Raw genomic sequence first — 17,942 nt, 5'->3', positions numbered from 1 at the left:
AGTGTTTGTTTTGTCAACTCTTCGTTTGTTTTCTCTTCATCTGTTCCAATGATATCAAACAGCCTAAGTTCAATATTCTTGATACCTTTTTTTTTCCCCTTTAGGGTAATTGCTGTGATCCCCTTCATTTTGCCACAAGCAAAATTATCTTTACACTTAATTCTTCTCTCTTTTGCAGATCGTATGTGAGGTACAGGTTCTTGCATAACAGGAGCATTTTTAGAGCAGGTGCTTCACAAATCAGAAAAGCTGTGAGCATAGGAGTGTGCTATGGAGATCATTGCTCCAAAGCAAATATATTATATTCTGGTGATGGACTACACTTAATGCAGCTTTCCAAGAGCTGTGGGCTGTCACCTGCAATTAATAAACTGAGGCTTCATATATGGCTGTAGCCATCTATTCTCCTGTCATGTGTGTGATAATGAAAATGTAAAGCAAAAGCTTAATTTGGAAATAATAGGACATGGGCCAGAAAAGGGGGAAGAGGTGTAGGAGTGGTGAATGTGAACCAGTGCTGAGGCAATAGCACCAAGACCTACACTCACATGGCTCACCAGGGCTCTGCCTGTGTGCCAAGGGCCCTGTCCCCATAGATGGGATTATGACAGAGTGTGCTCTGTGTTACAGCACTGACCTCTGGCACAGGCTTGATTTTGCAAGGGAAGAGTCAGGACATGGATTTCACATCATGGTGCAGTGATCACGTGGCAGTACTGATCTGGCTGTGGGGCATTCAGCACGAGCTTTGGCTAGGCTGCACGGGCAGCCAACGCACCAGTGTGGGGCTGCCTTTGGGTGTCCGAGACCTGCCATGTTACATGTGCCCTGAGGAGAGGGCTCATGCCTGCTGGCAACCTAGCAGGGAGACACCTATCCTGGCCAGAAGATCTGGGAACTAGGACACCCATGGCACATGAGCTCCCAGCTAAGCTCCTTCCTTCTGCACCTGATGCACAACATCTCCATCCTGTCTCTCCCTCATGTGCCAAGAAAGTCTCTATTCCTTCAGTGTGAGGCTCTCTGTAGCAGGCAGGTCTCAATCTCCCCCTGAAACTGTTTCAATTAGTATAAAATCAGGTATTAAGTAAAAACAAGTGTGTGAACAAACAGACAGGCTTCTATCTTGTGGGATCCACCATTTGCCTTCAGCCATGTGTTAAGGCTGATGGGTCCTTCAGCAGCGAGGCTGGCAGAAGTTCCAATGCCCACGTTACCTATGTCCTGCTCCCCGTGCTGTGGGAGCCAGCACTGTGCATGTCATCACTGAAGTGAGCCAGGCTAAAAACAAAACAACTTCCTGCATCCGGAGGGGTGTGCCTTCCCTGGCAGCTGTGGGGACAACAGTGCCACAAACTGCAGGACCACATAGCTGCCTGTTGGGAACCACTCAAGCCAGCTGTGCCCCTGAAGTAAAATCGCATGCTCTGACTGCAAACTGCCCCTAGTTACAGCCCTGGGGCACATTCCCAAATGGCTGCTGGATTCACCCGAGCTGGCCGGGCAAACTCATGGTTCAGGTTCCCGTGAGATCTCGTGCATGAGAGCAGAATTCCCTCACATCAGTAGTTTCAGGCCACAAATGCCTATTCCTGTCCAGAAAGAGAATATTTGAGGCTTTCCTTTATGCAGTCTTGGGCCCCAAACACCATAGGCATTCAGAGAAGAGATTCTGGGCCTTGCTTCCCGCTCACCTCTGCTTTTGGCTGCCTGGGACCAAGGGACCCCCAGCACACACTGCAGCATGGTGGCCTCAGGTTTTGCACCGTGCCTGTGCAGAACTGAGAGACACCACTCTGCCTGCACGCTGCATGCAAGAAATGTCGGTGCTCCTTCCCTGACAGCCTTCTCAAATCCCTGTATAAACATTATTTATGAAGGCTGTCTTGGGCAGAATGGACCCTGCAATCGCATATTTCAGATGTTCTTTCAAGCTTTATGAAAACAAAGTCCCACACCCACATCTGGTACAACATCTGTTTGCAGGAAAACACGTCAGGTGGCAGGAATGCTATTGTATTGTTTAAAAAACTGATTTAGTTGGCTAGCCTGGATCAAATAAAGCATGAAGAAAGATACTACAGGGGATGGCTTGCATATTTTAGGTGTTAACAGATATGCCCAAGGCCCAGGGAGATCAGGAGGTCATAATAATGCTCATACATATTTGTGATGGCTTTCAAATACCTGTTAATCAGAATGAGACCATTGTCCTTCCTCAAAGGTCTGGTTCACTAAAGCACTGTGCTCTGTATTGCAGGTTATGTCACCTGCTCATGTCAGCACTTATTTTTAATGTGAAGTTCTTCATGCTTGTCAGGTGTAGTTTTATGACTTCACCTCCAGAAAGTAAATCCCTTTTGCTTCTGCAGCCACCATCCATTTGAAAATTTGAAGAAAAATCCCAGTCCATGTGTATTCAGAGACACTCCTACCACAGACCCTCTGCTTAAATACTGCAAAAGCTTCAACTCTCCAGAGCTGTATCATCCTTTTTTCTACATACTGCATTCCTAAATGATGGTGCAAGCTGTGGGGAAAAAAATAGTAGCTGAAAGAGTGCTTTAAAAAAATTAAGCTCCTAAGCTTCAACATGGCTTTGAGTAGGAGATACCATACTTAACTTACCAGAATCCCATTCAAACTCCCACAAACAATTACGTCCCATGTTATTTCAGATTCAGCCTAAAATAAATAAAATTGGGTCTTTTCTGGAACATCTGTATGACACTGCATGTGATCTCCCAGCACAGCCAAGGGCCATCCCAAATGTGCATGCCTGAGCCCCTGGCCCTCTGTCACACTCCCCAGTAAATCTTACCTGGATCCAAACTTTGTTTACTCATTGCCAGTTTGTTTGGGTTATTTTCAAATATAGTAATATTATAGATTACTTGTATAGGAAAACATTTTTGGAAACTGTCTTATTTAAGATGGATACAATTAGAAATTATTTTATTGTGCTGGAGAGAAGGACTATTGTACTAGTTTGAAAACAAACCAGTGAGAGGCACCAAGTCAGAATAACAATTTAATGGAAATTAAAGAAAAGGAAAAGAAAGTAAAAGAAAACACTGACAGAGTCAAGATACAACCTGAGTCCCTATTAGGCAGGGTAGTGGTAGCAGTCTGGTAGAATGGTGGCTGCAATCCTCTGAAGTGGTGATCCTGTAGTAGAAGGGGTCTGCTCTTCCTCAGAAAATCCAGCGGTGGCTGTGTAGCTCCTGTCCTCTGGAAATCCAGTGGAGTCCCTTTGATGCTCAGAGTCCCAGTTATATCCATGATGGGATGCTTGGTTCCTCCCTCTGGGTGGAGCATCTCACAATGGGGTAATGAGTCATGAGGCCAGGTGTTGATTGGGCTCGTTAACAGAAGATAGTCCAGAAGGAGTTATCTCTGAGTCATGCAGCAGGACAATGATGGGCCATTAACAGAAAGATAGTCTGGGGGGAGGAGGCAAGGAGACACTGCCCCACCTGATTTCAACAGCTCATGAGGATGGTAATAGAATACACCTCAACCCAGGACAACTATGGACATGGAGATGCACCAAATGGGTAATGCTTCGTAAGGTTTATTTGAATAAGAGTAAGGTGAGCAGGCAAACAATTTACTGGTAAATACAAATCTGATTTGTCTGTTGCTTTGAAATACTCCATACTAATTTGATTTTAGTAGTTTACTAAATTACTGCCTTCTCTCAGTAACTGCTCATTGTCTCACACCTCTCATTTTCATAGACGACTTTTCCTTTAATTATAACGTAGTTGATCAATGTTTCATGTCCACCAAACTGGTAAATCAAGTGCTCCCACCTAAAAACACAAGATGTTTAAGAATACATAAACTTGCATAAGAACAGGTCACATGCCCAGCATACCTGGCAATTTTATAAGATTTGCCTGGAAATGGGAAAACACTATTCCATGTCTACATGTTGTCTCTTGCTGCATGAATACAGTGAGTCTATCAGTAGAGAATTTCTTCCACAAAATAAACACATATTCTCTTTAGATAATTTGTAATTAGGCATGGATTACTTGTAATAACAGCCCCAAAAGTCTTAGGCTTTATTTCCTGCTGGAGTAATTAAGGAAAATGAAAGAGGGTCTGAAATGCTACCAGTGTCCCTTTACTCAGTGAGGACAACTACTGTTAAAGCACATTGCAAATGCCAATGGAAGAACAAACCTTGATGAATTTATGATAAGAAGATCCCCCTGCTTGCCGACTTCCAAGGAGCCATGGGTGTCTGATTTGCCCAGAGCATAAGCTGCATTAATGGTGGCGGCTGCCAGTGCTTCATTCATTGACATCTTCATGTTTACACAAGCCAGATGCATCACCATAGGCTGTAGGCAAGGAAGGGGACAATGGGAGTGACCAGGAACACAAAGCTGTTTATGCTTCAAATCCCTAAGCACTCTCCTTCTTCCTTGCACAACAGAAGGAGTTCTTCTGCACAACATAAATCTTGTCAACTCCAAAGCAAGAATTCTAAAATCAGTAGCTTTGAGAGCATTTTGAATAGGCCTCTCAGTGCACATGAAGGATGGGACCCATTCTGGTTTCAAGAATTTCTGGCGAAAACTCCCAGTACACACAAACAAGCACAGGCAGATGTCTGTGTGGGGCATACAGCTCTCCTTGTGCATATGAAACCAGTTTTAAGTGTGCAAGACCTACACACAAGTTGTACTAGTAAGAAATTTCATAATTCTGTGGTTTCAGTATTAGGATTATCTTACCATTGAAAAACAGTATGCATTAGGATTAAAGTCACTGCCAAGAGCAACTATAACACCTTCTTCCAACATTTTTCTTGCTTGAGGTTGCTTCAGTCTAGAGGGAAAAAGAAACTTATCAGTACTATTTGCTTAGTTATCATACAATGATTTACAAGGGCAAAAGTCATCTCTCAGTTTGGCTACATTCATGCATTCAGTTACACTGATCCTTTTGGAGATGAAAGCCCAAATTCTCCTCTTGCATCCCTACCTATCACCCTATGGACAACATAAATGGGGAGTGTGCACCACAACTTTTGCAGTGACAGCATGTGGCAGCAGCCAGTATCAACCGTCAGGCTGCAGGCCACTGAAATTCTGGTGTTTATCCAGTCCTCAGACACTTCAGAATTTACAAGATGAAAATCTTCATTTCACTAAAAACCTGATTTTCTAGTTCTTACAGCTTCAAAGATAGGCTCCCAAATATGAGCAGTGGCACATGCAATGCAACAGTCGCTTCCCAATTATTGAGACTGTGCGTTTAATCTGCATACATTAGAGATATTTTCACTTAGCAATTATAATGCAAAAGATGTTTTCAATAATTTCAATATCTGGAATAGCCATTTCAAAATTGTTCAGCCCCTGGATTAATCTGTGTAGGTGTTTGCAGGGTGGGCACTAGGAAATACACTCTCTAGGAAGTTTTAGCCATAGCTGCTCTAAAGCCATTCTAAATCTACTGCGTGACTTTTCAATAATCTCACAGATTTTTTGTGGATTTCCAGCAGAAATAAGACACAAGGAGGCTCATTCAGTTTCTCTGTACTTGTGATTGTCTCCACTGACTCCGACTGATCCTTAAAGCATAGACAGATGCTTGTTTTTACATCAAAAGACCCTAAAACCACACACATGGACCTGCAGTTACAAAAGTTTCCCCTTCAATCTAGTGGCCTTACCTTAGCATGTAGGCTGTTGTTGGTAAAAGGACAGCAGCACACTTAGCTCTTGCCATCGCCACGATACCTTCATCACTAACTTCTTCCAGATGGCTGATGGCCCGGGCTCCTAGTTCAGCTCCAAGCTAAGTAAATTTTCAAGCAATTACTCACTATTCTCAATTAATTCAGTAAAAAAAAAGTTGTTTCCAAATAACTGGAGGAGACAATTCACTATTAATGCAAAATTTACCAGAAGAGAAATAGAAAAGAATGCTTGGAAGAACAATCAGAATACAGAGAAAAATATTTGTTAATTTACTGCAGGAAAAGTTGATCACTTTATCCACCCACGGAGCAGAAGCACACCTTCAGTGGTGTTTTTAACAGCCAAACACACAAACTGTGTGAGAGCCATGGATGAAAACATTACCAACTCCTGTTCATAAAGGATCCATCAGAAAATAGTTCACAAAACTGAATGATGCCTTCAATAGGGAAGCCAAAGAGGTTTTTATAATCATCCAAGTTTTTGGTTTGGTGGCATTTTTTTTTAAATACAGCAGAGAATAACCATGGGAAGACCCCACAAGGAGGAAGCAGTGTTTAAATGATGGTGAAACATGGTCTCAAAGTGACTTCCTTTATCAAGACATTTGGGAACCTAGCCTTGACTAAACCACCCCTCTGAGTGTGCTCAGATATACTGATATCTGAGTAATGAGACTGCTGAGTGTGCTCACTGCAATTTGACTTGTTGCTTCTAACAGCACATTTAACGAACAAAATATTTTTCAAGTTGCATAGAAACCATGTTTTTGTCTTTCTTGGGTTCATGGATATCCACATTCCCAGTCTGTATCCCATGTGGAAGATAAGCAAAGTCAATGTTTGTTTAGCCAGTGCACGTTAGTCCCAGAGGTCAAGGCTTTCTCTCATGTCCTTAACTCCAAAGCTGCACATGGACTGCTCTTCCTATCTTCTGATAGAAACGATGCCTATGAATGGTCTGTTTCATAAAGTCTTAGAAAAAACAACCTCAGTTTTGAAAACTGCAATTCTTTCACAGATTGGGCTCTCACCGGAGCAAAAATGAATGTTAAGAAAGACGTACCTCAGCAGATTTCATCGGATGGAGTTCATCACCATGGAAGTTAATCTGTAACCCTATATCTTTTCCAGCTTGAAGTATTCTCCTTGTAGACTCCAGATCAAAGACTCCTTTCTCACAGAACACATCTATATTGTTAACATGTATTTCACCACTTAGTTTGAGTTCTTTCAGTTTAGGAAGGTGGTTATTGATAATGTCATCTGTGGCTTCAGTAGCAGTTTTCCCTCTAATGAAAAGACAATGTTACAGAGCCATATGAGTAACATCCTTCAAGCCTGGCACACATTGAAGCCATACATGCAATTACTAGATTACTTAGGAAATGATGTAAATATGAATTCCTCAAATAAACTTCTTAAAAAATTAAGCCCGATTGTAATTCATGTGCCCTCCAACATGAGTTACTTTCCATTCAAAGAATATTAGATTGTATTACTTAATATTTTTAATAAGGTTGGCATGTTGGATGCTAACAAAGATATGGGATACTTTAAAACAAATTCTTCTGCTTTCCTATTCATATATTCTGACCTCCTTATACTGTATTCTAAAATACAACTATTTAAAATATGTAAATGAATATTTAAATATGTTAAATTGTATTAATGCAAAATTTTTTTGCAAGTATCAAAACTCAAAGGGGATATGCAGCATAAGTCATTATTTTTAATTTACCTCTCCTCCTTTTACATCATGAAGAGTGAGGGACAGATAACTGTTTCTAATCAAAGGGACTTCCCAAGGTTTGGTTTGCCAAAGTCAGAATCATTTATGAATCCTCTATTACATAAAGATAACCCAGGAGAGATCACTAAACACCTTGGAAAGAGCAAAAAGTCCCAAAACATGCAGTTGATTTAGCATTCTTGAATTTTAATATCTGAAGACAAGGGATGTGCAGCAGCCAAATGTCTGAGAACCCCAGTGCTCGTTTCAGGCACCGTAAGGCCTGCAGACACCGGTGTTATGGAGTGCTGCACATGGCTGAGCTGGGAGTCGTGCAATGGCAATAAAGTAAAGAAGCCAAACTCTGCCTGAATTTATAAACAAGGTTAGAAAGCAGAGCCCTTCTTCCACTCACTTCTCACTGAAACAGTCATTGGGGTTGCTCAGCCTCTGACCATGCCAAGGCTTATCCCTTTTCTCTTTCTACTCAGCAGCCTTTGGAGGAATTTGGGCTGAAAGAATTAGGGTCAGAGCCAAGACAAACCAGAGGGAAACACTAAGTATTAGTTTCACTTTTTGATGGATATAGTGCCCCAAAATGCAAAACAAAACTGCTGTTGTTTTAATGCAGAAGATTTCTGCTCAGGAAACCACTTTGAAAATTTCCTGCTAAAGTTTAAAAGGGCCCAATAAACACTTGCCAATTAAAAAAAATAATAATTTTTAAAAATCAGACATTCCCCAAATCATGCGTTGGATGCAAAATGATGACTGGAGGGACCAAGGAAGAACTGCAGATTTCCTCCTGGTCAAAATGAAAACCCAAGCCAGAGTCTAAGTTGGAGGGGTAGCATAAAATTCAAGCAAAATATGCTAGACACAAACATTTGACTGAAAAGAGAAGAGAGGATTTAAAAAGTCACAAACTGGGAAACACAGATAACTCAGTATTTCCTTCAGGAAATTTCCTCAAATGCCCAATTACCTTTTCTCCTTACTTAAAATACAATATCCTTACTACTACTACATTTTATTATGCTTGATGTGCTTCAGAGGGGACAGAAGTGTGCAGAGAATGAGAAGGTACATCTGTCTTTCTAACACAAGAGTTGATATGTTTGTAAAAACACTGGAATTTATTTAATTGGTTTATAGAAATGCTCAAACCATTTTGGTGGGAAAGACTATTAATCAGGATTTTGATTGAGATCCTGCCAAAGCTTTTTAGGGGAGGGAAAAAGGAAGGACTAAGAAATATATGTATCATTTGGGGTGAAAGGTCAATTTTATTTTACCATAAGTCCTCTAAATTTTAGTAGAACTTCTTGAAAGAAGTAGTTGGTGCTTTCAGCTGATTTTAGTTACTTTATTCTTAACCATCTTCCAGTTGCTGAAGATGATACAGGATTCATTTTCCATAGTTAAATTGACAAAAGATAATTTACCATCCTGCTCCAAATACACAAGAATTAGATTGCAAAAAATATTTTCTGGGTCATGTTTTCTTGAATTTTTCAAGAGAGGTTGGGGTTTTTTTGGAGTATGCTTTTTTTTTCTTTTAATGAACATCTCTTGAATATTGCCACATAATAAGCCTGCCTCTATCTCACATGCCTTGTCTTGCAGCAGCCTACCACTTAGTATGTCAAAATATCTAGCTAAAACTCCTTGTTAATTCCTTCATACACTGAAATCTGGTAGCATGAAGATGTTATTTTCATCATAGCAAAATAAAAATCAAAAGTGAGAAAGGACTTTTATGATACCTCTAATTGAGCCATCAGAATAATTGGGATTAAACACAGTTTAATCTTCTACTCATCTCACAGCTATAAGATATATGCAAGTCTTCACTGAATGGAAGCATAATTAAACTTTGTTTATGGAGGTATATAAGGATTAAATAAGGTATTTTTTGTTGTTTGCTGGCCAAAATAAAATCTCATGGCAGAGACTAAGCTTGAAGGATAGCAGCAAATGCAAGCAGAAGAACTTCTGTACAGGAAACCTTCTAATTTGTGCTATGTTCAGTGTGAGCATTGGCTGGAGGCAGGGGTTCTGCACTAAGCCTGTGCTGGCATTTAGGAGTCATTAAATAACGTTCCCCTGCCTTCCTTCAAATTAAAATTTAGGAGAGCCTCCTATAAATACTGGCTGTTTTTTCTCAAGTAGGTTGTATTTTAGGAGTGAGGTAGAAGAAACCTTCCTGAAAACAGCAGCCAATTTTCAATGCCAAGCAGCAGTACTTAACAAGAGAAAGACAAGTCAAGTCCTGTTACTTGGGCACAGCGTGAGCTCCGCAGTACGTTGAGGAAATGCCAATATCCATGGATTTCTTAGCACGTTCAATCACCCTGAGCATTTTGAGCTCCGTTTCCAAGTTCAAGCCATATCCACTCTTGCACTCCACCAGCGTGGATCCTGCTCTGAGCATGCGCTCGAGGCGCTGCTGGAAAGTGGTGAACAGCTCGTCCTCCGTGGCCTTCCGAGTGTGCTCCACAGTAAAATGTATCCCTCCCCCAGCCTGGTGGATCTCCATATAGGATGCACCTGCCAGCTTAGGTTAAAGAAAAGAAAACAAACAACACCCCCCCATATAATTAGCTATGAACCATGCATTTTCCATCCAAGAGATACTGGAAAGTGCCTTGAGGTCTCTTTGCAGTGAGAGAGACAAGGAGAAGAGAAAAAAAAAACCACATTAGTTCTTCCTCCCCCTTTTCTTCTCTCTCCCCTCCACTTAAGTGAAGAAATGATGTAAGAAGTGGCACAAAGAGAATTACTCTGAAGACTTGCTTTCCCCCGAGCCCAAGGGGAAAACCAATCTCTAGCTAAAAATTCATTTATGTGGAAAAGAATAAGGGAGAAAAAAAATCAATATTTAGATGGTGATAGAAGGCAGCACTCCTATATTGCTTCAATTAATGTAAAAATATATCAAGGCTGGCTGCAAAGGATGCAGGTACACTCCCCTCTCAGCCTACCAGTATTCAAAAATCATCCCTCCTCCCTCAAGCAGATTTTCTAACAGAAATTATATATTTTTCTATAAAAGAAAGATGAGAGTCACTAGGAAGCAGAAATCGTTATACATTAAAAAAAAAAAAAAAAGAGGAGGAAGAAAAATCCATCTGTGCAATTTTATGCTGTTACCTTCATTGCAAACTCGTGAACCCTGTCACCAGCCCACACTGGATGTGTATGTGCATCTACCAGGCCTAAAGAAAACAAAGTAAATGTACACTTGGGTTACTTCACTGTGTAAGAGAAAAGATTATGAACATGCAAGCAAATTAAATAGACAGCAGAAGTTCCCCTAAAAAGTCTCTGTTGCTTAGAAAAAAATAAAAATCCAACCAGCCAAATATCTAGGATTTTCTTCAGAGGCTATTTTATTGCAATTTTTTTTAGGTCTGACACCTTATGCATTTATCCAGGTAAATGCCTCAGTTGCTGAGTTTTTCATGTTATTTTGATAATGTTTTCAAACTGTGGAAGAAAGGACAAATAATAAACTGTGAAAGAGTTCATTAGACTTTAAGCCTGTACTCTTTAAAAAAAGGCAAACTGCTTAGGCTGGGCTTAGCACACTAGACTTCATCAAACAACTCTTACAACAGTGTGAACCTTTCTACACTTTGACACTGCTGAATGGCAAGGGCACTGTAAGAGAAACAGAGGTCTGACAGCTCATGTGCTAACACCATTTGGATAGTTTAGCATGCAATAGACTTGCCCAGCTTTGGGGTTTTTTTTATCAGGCAAAGTTGCAGAGTATGTGACTTAAAATCTCTTTTGTCTCCAAACATCTGTGGCCAGGATGGACAGACTGAGCTCTGTGGCTGAATGGCTGATAGGTTGAGAGAGAACAGAAAAGAGCAGTGAATCTAAAGAGTCACTCTGTGGAGCCAGCTACATCCCTGTTGTGATCTACGACAGAGGAACAAATCTAAAGACAAAACAGGAGGAGACAGAGCTCCACCAAGAATCCCAAAAGAATCCTTGAATATCTCCAGTGAGGGAAACTCCACCACCTCTCTGGGCAGCCTGTTCCAGTGTTCAGTCACCTCCACAGTAAAAAAGTTCTTCCTCATGTTCAGGCGCAACTTTCTGTGCATCAGTTTCTGCCCATTGCCTCTTGTCCTGCTTGGCATCACTGAGAAGAGCCTGGCTCCATCCTCTTGACACCCTCCCATCAGTACTTACAGACAATGATGAGGTCCCCTTTCAGTCGTCTTTCCTTGAGGCTGAACAGACCCAGCTCCCTCAGCCCTTCCTCATAAGTGAGGTGTTGCAGTCCCCTCATCATCTTTGTTGCCACTCCAGGAGCTCCATGTCTCTCTTGTACTGTGGAGCCCAGAACTGGGCACAGCACTCCAAATGTAGCCTCACTAGGGCTGAGGGGCAGGATCACCTCCCTCAACCTGCTGGAAATGCTCTTCCTTTGTATCATTATGAAAAATACACCTACCTGGTAACACACACTTCCCAGAGCAGTCAATTATCCTTTCAAACGTTGCTTCCGAAAACTGATTGCGAATAACATCTGCCTGGCCCACAGCCTTGATACAACCATCCCTGCAAACCACGGACAACGAAGAAAGAACATGCGAGACTATTTAAAAGTCAAGCGCTCAGCGACAGGGCTCCTGGGACAACAGGGGCAGGACCTTCAGCAGGACTGAAGATGCACATGTGGAGGTGGTTTGCTGGTTTTACAGACGCACAGCAAACACTGGGGTAATGCCACGCGTTTCAAGCTGTTTGCCATAACGCTTGTCCTCTGCTTAGACCCCTCTGGACAACACCTTGGTACTCTTCTGTTCTAATTCCTGCTAGGTAACATTGTTTTCCTGCAGTGGATCAGCGAGCATACAGCATTGCTCCATCAGGTATCTATCTGCAGGGCACTCTTCCCCTCACAGAAATCAAACTGCCATCGACTGCCTGGACCTCAATCACGCCCCGTGCCCTGGGAAGCCACAGCCTCTTTGGGGCTGTTCTCCCAGTGGAGTTTGAGGATGCTACCGGGAGCCCTGGACGGCGCTTGGGGGATGCGTTCCACCCTCGCACGGAGCTCCCCACTCTCCCCCCGCGCCCCGCCGGCCCCGCACTCACAGCCCCACCACCAGGCTGGCGCCCCGCAGCACGCCCAGGCCGGCAGCGCCTTCCCGCCGCAGGCACGGCTCCCGCCGGCCGCACACCAGCACCAGCTGCTCGGCGTTCTCCAGCAGCAGCCGCTGCCGGCCCGCCATGGCCGCGGGCACCGAGTGCCGGGGCCGCTCGGCTCAAAGTCCCCCGGGGCGGTGCGGCCGAGCGCCCCTCCTGCCCCCGCCCTGCCCCGCCTCGCCCGGCACCAGCCCCAGCCCGACCCCGACCCCGGCTCCGGACCCGGACCCGGCCTGGGCCCTGCCCGGCTTGGTCTGCCCTAATTTTGCCGCAGCCCGCTCCAGGCGCCGGATGCTGTGCTTGATTCGGTCCAGGATAGCGTGACAACATCCGTGCATCGCGCTGGTTCATGATCAGCTCCGAAACACCGGTTTTTCCAGCTGGGGCTTCCCGGAGCTCTCAGTCCTCACAGCACCACCTGGAGATTTCCCTTTGCCAGGAAAATAGGAGCCTCTGATGTGGGAGCGTTTGTTTGGCCACGTGCCCTGTTCCCTGCGTCCATCACCTCTCCAGCATCCATCAGTTTACCAGCGCTCACCTCCTTGTCCGCATCCCAGCAACAACCCCCGAGGTACCATAACACCTCCCACCCACCGCGCCAGATGTTCAGGCAGACACTCATTTGTCCAGGCAGATACTAATCAATCCCATTCCAATAACCAAAGGTTTGTGCGATTCTGCTGCCCCCTACAGAACGAGGGCTTGGAGAATCAGGGAGCAAATATTTACTCCCAACACGGATTTTTTTGTTTTCTTCTCGCTTCACATATTCATAGCGTCTATAGGACTCCAGTATTTCCCAGCTGGAAAATGGAGTGTCTTTCTGAACGAGTGGTCCCTCAAACACTTTTCCCGGAGTGGCAATCTTCTTTAGACACTTTCTTTTCTTTTAAAAAGAGAATCGATTTAAAATGCTGGTAACACATCTATGTGCATATACATACTACTGGTCAGCAGAAACAGTTGGCTCTTTGAACGAGCCTTTCTGGTGAAGTCTTGTTTGCAAATGAGGCAAGATTTGCATCTACAGCCCAGTAATTTGTATTTAATATCAAACCTGAAAAGTGAGTAAAACTACAATAGTGTTAGGTGTTATCTTTTGATGCTGCTCTACTGGCTTAATGCTGCACCGCCACGTAACCTTTGTCTTCCTCCTAAGCTCTCACTAGGCCTGCAGAAGATCGGCAGGAGAGCTGGTAGAGGGTGCTTTACCGCCTCCAGGAGTTCCTGCTGCTGACTTTGGCATTCCCCAGCAGTATCACAATACGTTTGAAAGCAGAAATCAAAGAGGAACCTTGCAACAGCATCATAACAAGGGCAGAAGGACACCCCATTGTGGGGGATGCTTAAGTAGTGGTGGTGGGCTGAGAGCTGTTGCATCAGGAACGAAACACGGCCTGCTGCGGTGGAGGGGGGGAAAAGAAAGATCCATGCACCTGTGAGCTGTGTTGTTACACTTTTAAAGAAAAAAATCAGTTTTGTGTTCTAGGCTTCTCCAAGAATCAAGGTCAGATCCTGATCCTGAATCACTGATTCTCAGGTGAAGATCCTGATCTTCACCTGAGAATCAGTGAAGATTTTATGCTTAGTAAGATAGGGGTGTATTTCATTCTAAGACTTATATTCTGTTTGCAGAAAACTTACAGATGTGCTTGTGTATTTCTATATGCCCTGGTTCTTTTCTGGTGAAGAATTTTCTCTGCAATAGATTAGCATATGAAAAAAAAAGGTCAATCCACTGCAGTTCTGACATGATGTGCCTGATCTATTTTTAAGAACACTGCCCAGAAAGGTAAGTGCAGGAATAGTTTCTAGGTTGCATCCTCAGGAAATTCTAGAGTTTGATTCAAAAAGTTCAGATTCTAAATACTCTTCTGTGTTTTCGAAATGCTGGCAGAATTCACTGGATGTAAACAGAGGACCGTAGGGTGCTAGAGAAACCCTGCCTAACTCAGAGCTTTTAAATCACCATAATGTTCCAGTGAAAGTTCTCTTTGAAAATAATTTTTAAATGTGGCATTTTCAGTAATAATGAGAGAAATAATCCCAGGAAAAGTAGAGGTTAAAAAGTTGAGTATCAGGTTATTGATTTAAGGGATTTCATCTCTTCTTGCTGGTGCTTTACATGAGAATGTGATACACTTATTCCTCAAGGACCACTTTTCAAATCCACTGTCAGAGCTACATTAGAATGTCTGTTCTTGTAAACAACTTGTAACTAAATAAAAAGGGCCCAAAGTTAGAGACAAGTCTCAGATCAAATATTGGCTAAATTTTCCTTAAATTTGTATATTAGTTTTTTCATCCACTAAATAGGCCTTTCCAATAATACACTTAGCATGATGAGATGTCCTGAAAGTGGACACTATGCATGCCTTAATACAAGTTAATTACTAGTGAAATTTGCTGAATGCTGTTTCCCTGTTTACAAAAGCAGCAGAGGTCACTGGACTGTCAGGATCAAACATAGAAATTGCATCACATGGATGAAAGTGACTTGCAAATGTGGAATAGATCCAAACTAAATTGCAAATCTGTTATGTACCTTTGGCTTCCCTCGCGTCGGATTCAGCTTAACATCACATTTACAAATACTTTTTGCATAGTTTTGCAAAAGTGAAAGTGAATTCTGCAATATTTTTTTTTTTCTGTGTAGAACAACCTGGCACCTCTCAAACCATGGAAACACTGCATTTGCTCAGATGAGCTTTCTGAATCTTCTGTTCCCAGATCTGTCTTTGGCAAACTTCATTATGGCCCAGGGAAGGGGAAACCTTTTGGGGAAACACCACAATTTGCTCCAGGGGACACAAATTGGTTCTCCCTGAGCATAGTGCAACCATGCCAACCTGTGTGCCTTGGTTTCCTTTCCACAAAACCTGCAGCTAAGGAAAAGGAGAGCTTGTGTGCACCTGTGTCCTCTCAGGAGTGGGATGTGGGCAGCTCCAGCCATAGAAACTGGTACAATTCCAGCATCTGGGCTTATGGCCAAAGCTTGTCATTCTTTGCAGTCTGTGATCTGCACAACACAGAACTGGAGTTTGCAGAATTTTGTCTCTGAGCAATAAGGATTTAGGGTCTTCTTTTTTGCATACTCCTAGGAATGGGAAGGTTTCCAAGTAAAAAATAAACAGCAAGCAACCTATACTCAAATGAGAAACACACAAAAAGAAGCTCAAAACTACATGTGGTATCTGTTATGCCTTACTATTTCTAGGCTCTTTTTGACCACCTAACTTTTTTACCATATTTAATACATGGTTTTCCAGGGCATAATCTTCCTGATGGAATGTTTTGCTACTTTGTCTCCAATTTCTTTTATCCTATAAACGATTTGAACGACTTAATCACATGAAAGCACTTTTTAGTTACATTAAGTAACCTTATATTACATTAAGTACCTTATATTTAACATGTAAAATCACAAGCCCTTTTATTTGTGTCTTTAATACACACGTAAGTGAATATTTGCTCCAGAGATGAAAAATCTGTATTTGTGGAGCTTACTCCATACCAGCTAAGGACCAGCTCCAACTATTTTGATATATTCAGAGTACTTTATCTTCACCTGCACTGCAACTCTTACCACACTGTTTAGGACCAAGATGTGAGTTAAGCATATATTTAAGTTGTTGTCCAACTTTATCTGCATGGGTTCTTCCACTGAAATGAATGGAACACTTGATGGTAGCAAAGAGAAACACATGCCTGCATTTTTGCAGCATAACTAAACTAAGATTAGTTCTCAAGTTATGCACCAAGGTATTAGTTAGTCAAAGTGATGCCTGGTGCTATGCAAAAGTAAAACGGTCTGAGTTTGAAGTCTAAGGAATGTAACTTTCAAAAAAACATGTATAACAAAAAAATCTCGTAACAATGCAAACCTGCGTGAGGGATCACTTTTGTTGAGGATGAAAACTCAAGACTATAAAGCAGCTTATCTGTCTGAAAGAGGGAGATAGATTACATGAGAAAAGTATGTTTTCTTAGTTCTGAGTTCTTGCTTTTCCAAAATATAAGTCCACTTGTCTTTCCTATTATTCATCTTACTGTACATTTTCAGGGGTTTCTTTTTGTTTTTGTTTTTTTTACTTTTTTCTAGATAAGAGTATTCATCAGCTGTGTCTTCTGAAAGGTCATAATAAATATCTCAGTATTTTGATTCATTTCTCAACAGCCTCCTGCAAAACCAGATGTGGCATCATGAAGTCGTTAACAGGATGTGCTGCATTGCAAACCAGAGATGGTTTTTTTGCCTCTCATTCCTGCCAAAAGTGTTTTAAGAACACATCTCCTTGTTCTGAGGTTTCCTAAGCTCATTGCCAATTTTAAAGTACTCATTTATCCTGGTGATAGTACTGATTTTAGTTTAAATAGTTCTTTTCCCTTTCCCAATGGGACTGCAGAGTACTTCAGCAGAGCCGCGAAGCCTCAACGCTGCCAAAAAGAAGGGTCTGGTTTAAGTAATGAAAGACCTTTGCAAGTACATCCAAAATGATTTTTCACTCTTTATGGACTTACATATGCAAATATTAAAGGGACACATGGATAGCTACAGGGATGACTTCCAACATGAGAAAGAAACAGGTTGGTGTTTCTCTGCAGGATCTATCCTGACAAGCTGGTGTCCTTCCCCCAGTTCACGTAACCAGTGTTCTATCCTAAAGCAGCCCCAAGCAACCACCACTCCAGTTGTCTCTGAAAGGATGTGTGATCCCAGCCAACAGGCCTGGAGATCTGCACTCCATACACACCTACTGCAGCCACAACCAGCGCAGCTTTTATCCAGAACATCTTCTCTTACTTCACAACACACCAAGGAGGAGCACAGGATCCTTTCCGTTCTTCAGCACAGACTCACAAAGCACACTCCCATTCTGCAGTCTCTTGTCTCAACTCTATTAATGCCACTGAAGTCTGTGGATCTCTACAGCTGCCAGGAGGCTTTTGTCTGTCTGTGTGGCTACTAAGTCAATACAAATTTGTCCTTCCTTAATGTCTGTACTGCCACACTTCAAGCTTCATGCCTCAAAGCAGCAGAACATTCCTGAGAGATACTGGGGTATAACAGATCTCCACACCTCACCTGCAGTGAAGTCTTCCCGGCTAATTCCATATGGCTTATAAACAGGTTTAAAGATTAAATGTATTTAAATAGTAGTTTTCATTTTAATATTTTCAGCCTTAAATTAAAACAATTACCTGGTTTTCCTCCAGCATTAGTTTTTCAGACACCAGTAAAAGATTAAAGACCTTTTAAAGGGTTAACTTCCCCCATACTAAAACACAATGGGAAAAAAAGTAAACACCTTACTACAAAAA

At 42.3% G+C, this 17,942-nt stretch overlaps 1 protein-coding gene across 1 annotated transcript; it reads right to left on the bottom strand.

Moving 5' to 3' along the window:
• Positions 1–3,558: 3,558 nt before the first annotated feature.
• On the bottom strand, positions 3,559–12,739 carry AMDHD1 (amidohydrolase domain containing 1). Its single transcript, XM_069000465.1, has 9 exons — positions 12,570–12,739; positions 11,923–12,029; positions 10,605–10,669; positions 9,731–10,008; positions 6,786–7,011; positions 5,693–5,817; positions 4,749–4,842; positions 4,192–4,352; positions 3,559–3,815 (listed from the first exon to the last, which is right to left on the bottom strand). The coding sequence occupies exons 1-9, from the start codon at positions 12,704–12,706 to the stop codon at positions 3,701–3,703; spliced, it is 1,308 nt and encodes a 435-aa protein (XP_068856566.1). The 5' UTR covers positions 12,707–12,739; the 3' UTR covers positions 3,559–3,700.
• Between the last annotated feature and the right edge of the window lie 5,203 nt (positions 12,740–17,942).

Source organism: Aphelocoma coerulescens, chromosome 1A, assembly GCF_041296385.1.
Source record: "Aphelocoma coerulescens isolate FSJ_1873_10779 chromosome 1A, UR_Acoe_1.0, whole genome shotgun sequence".
Taxonomy (NCBI): Eukaryota; Metazoa; Chordata; class Aves; order Passeriformes; family Corvidae; genus Aphelocoma; species Aphelocoma coerulescens.
The sequence above is the reverse complement of the archived record's forward strand: the minus strand, read 5'-3'. Positions and strand labels throughout refer to the sequence as shown.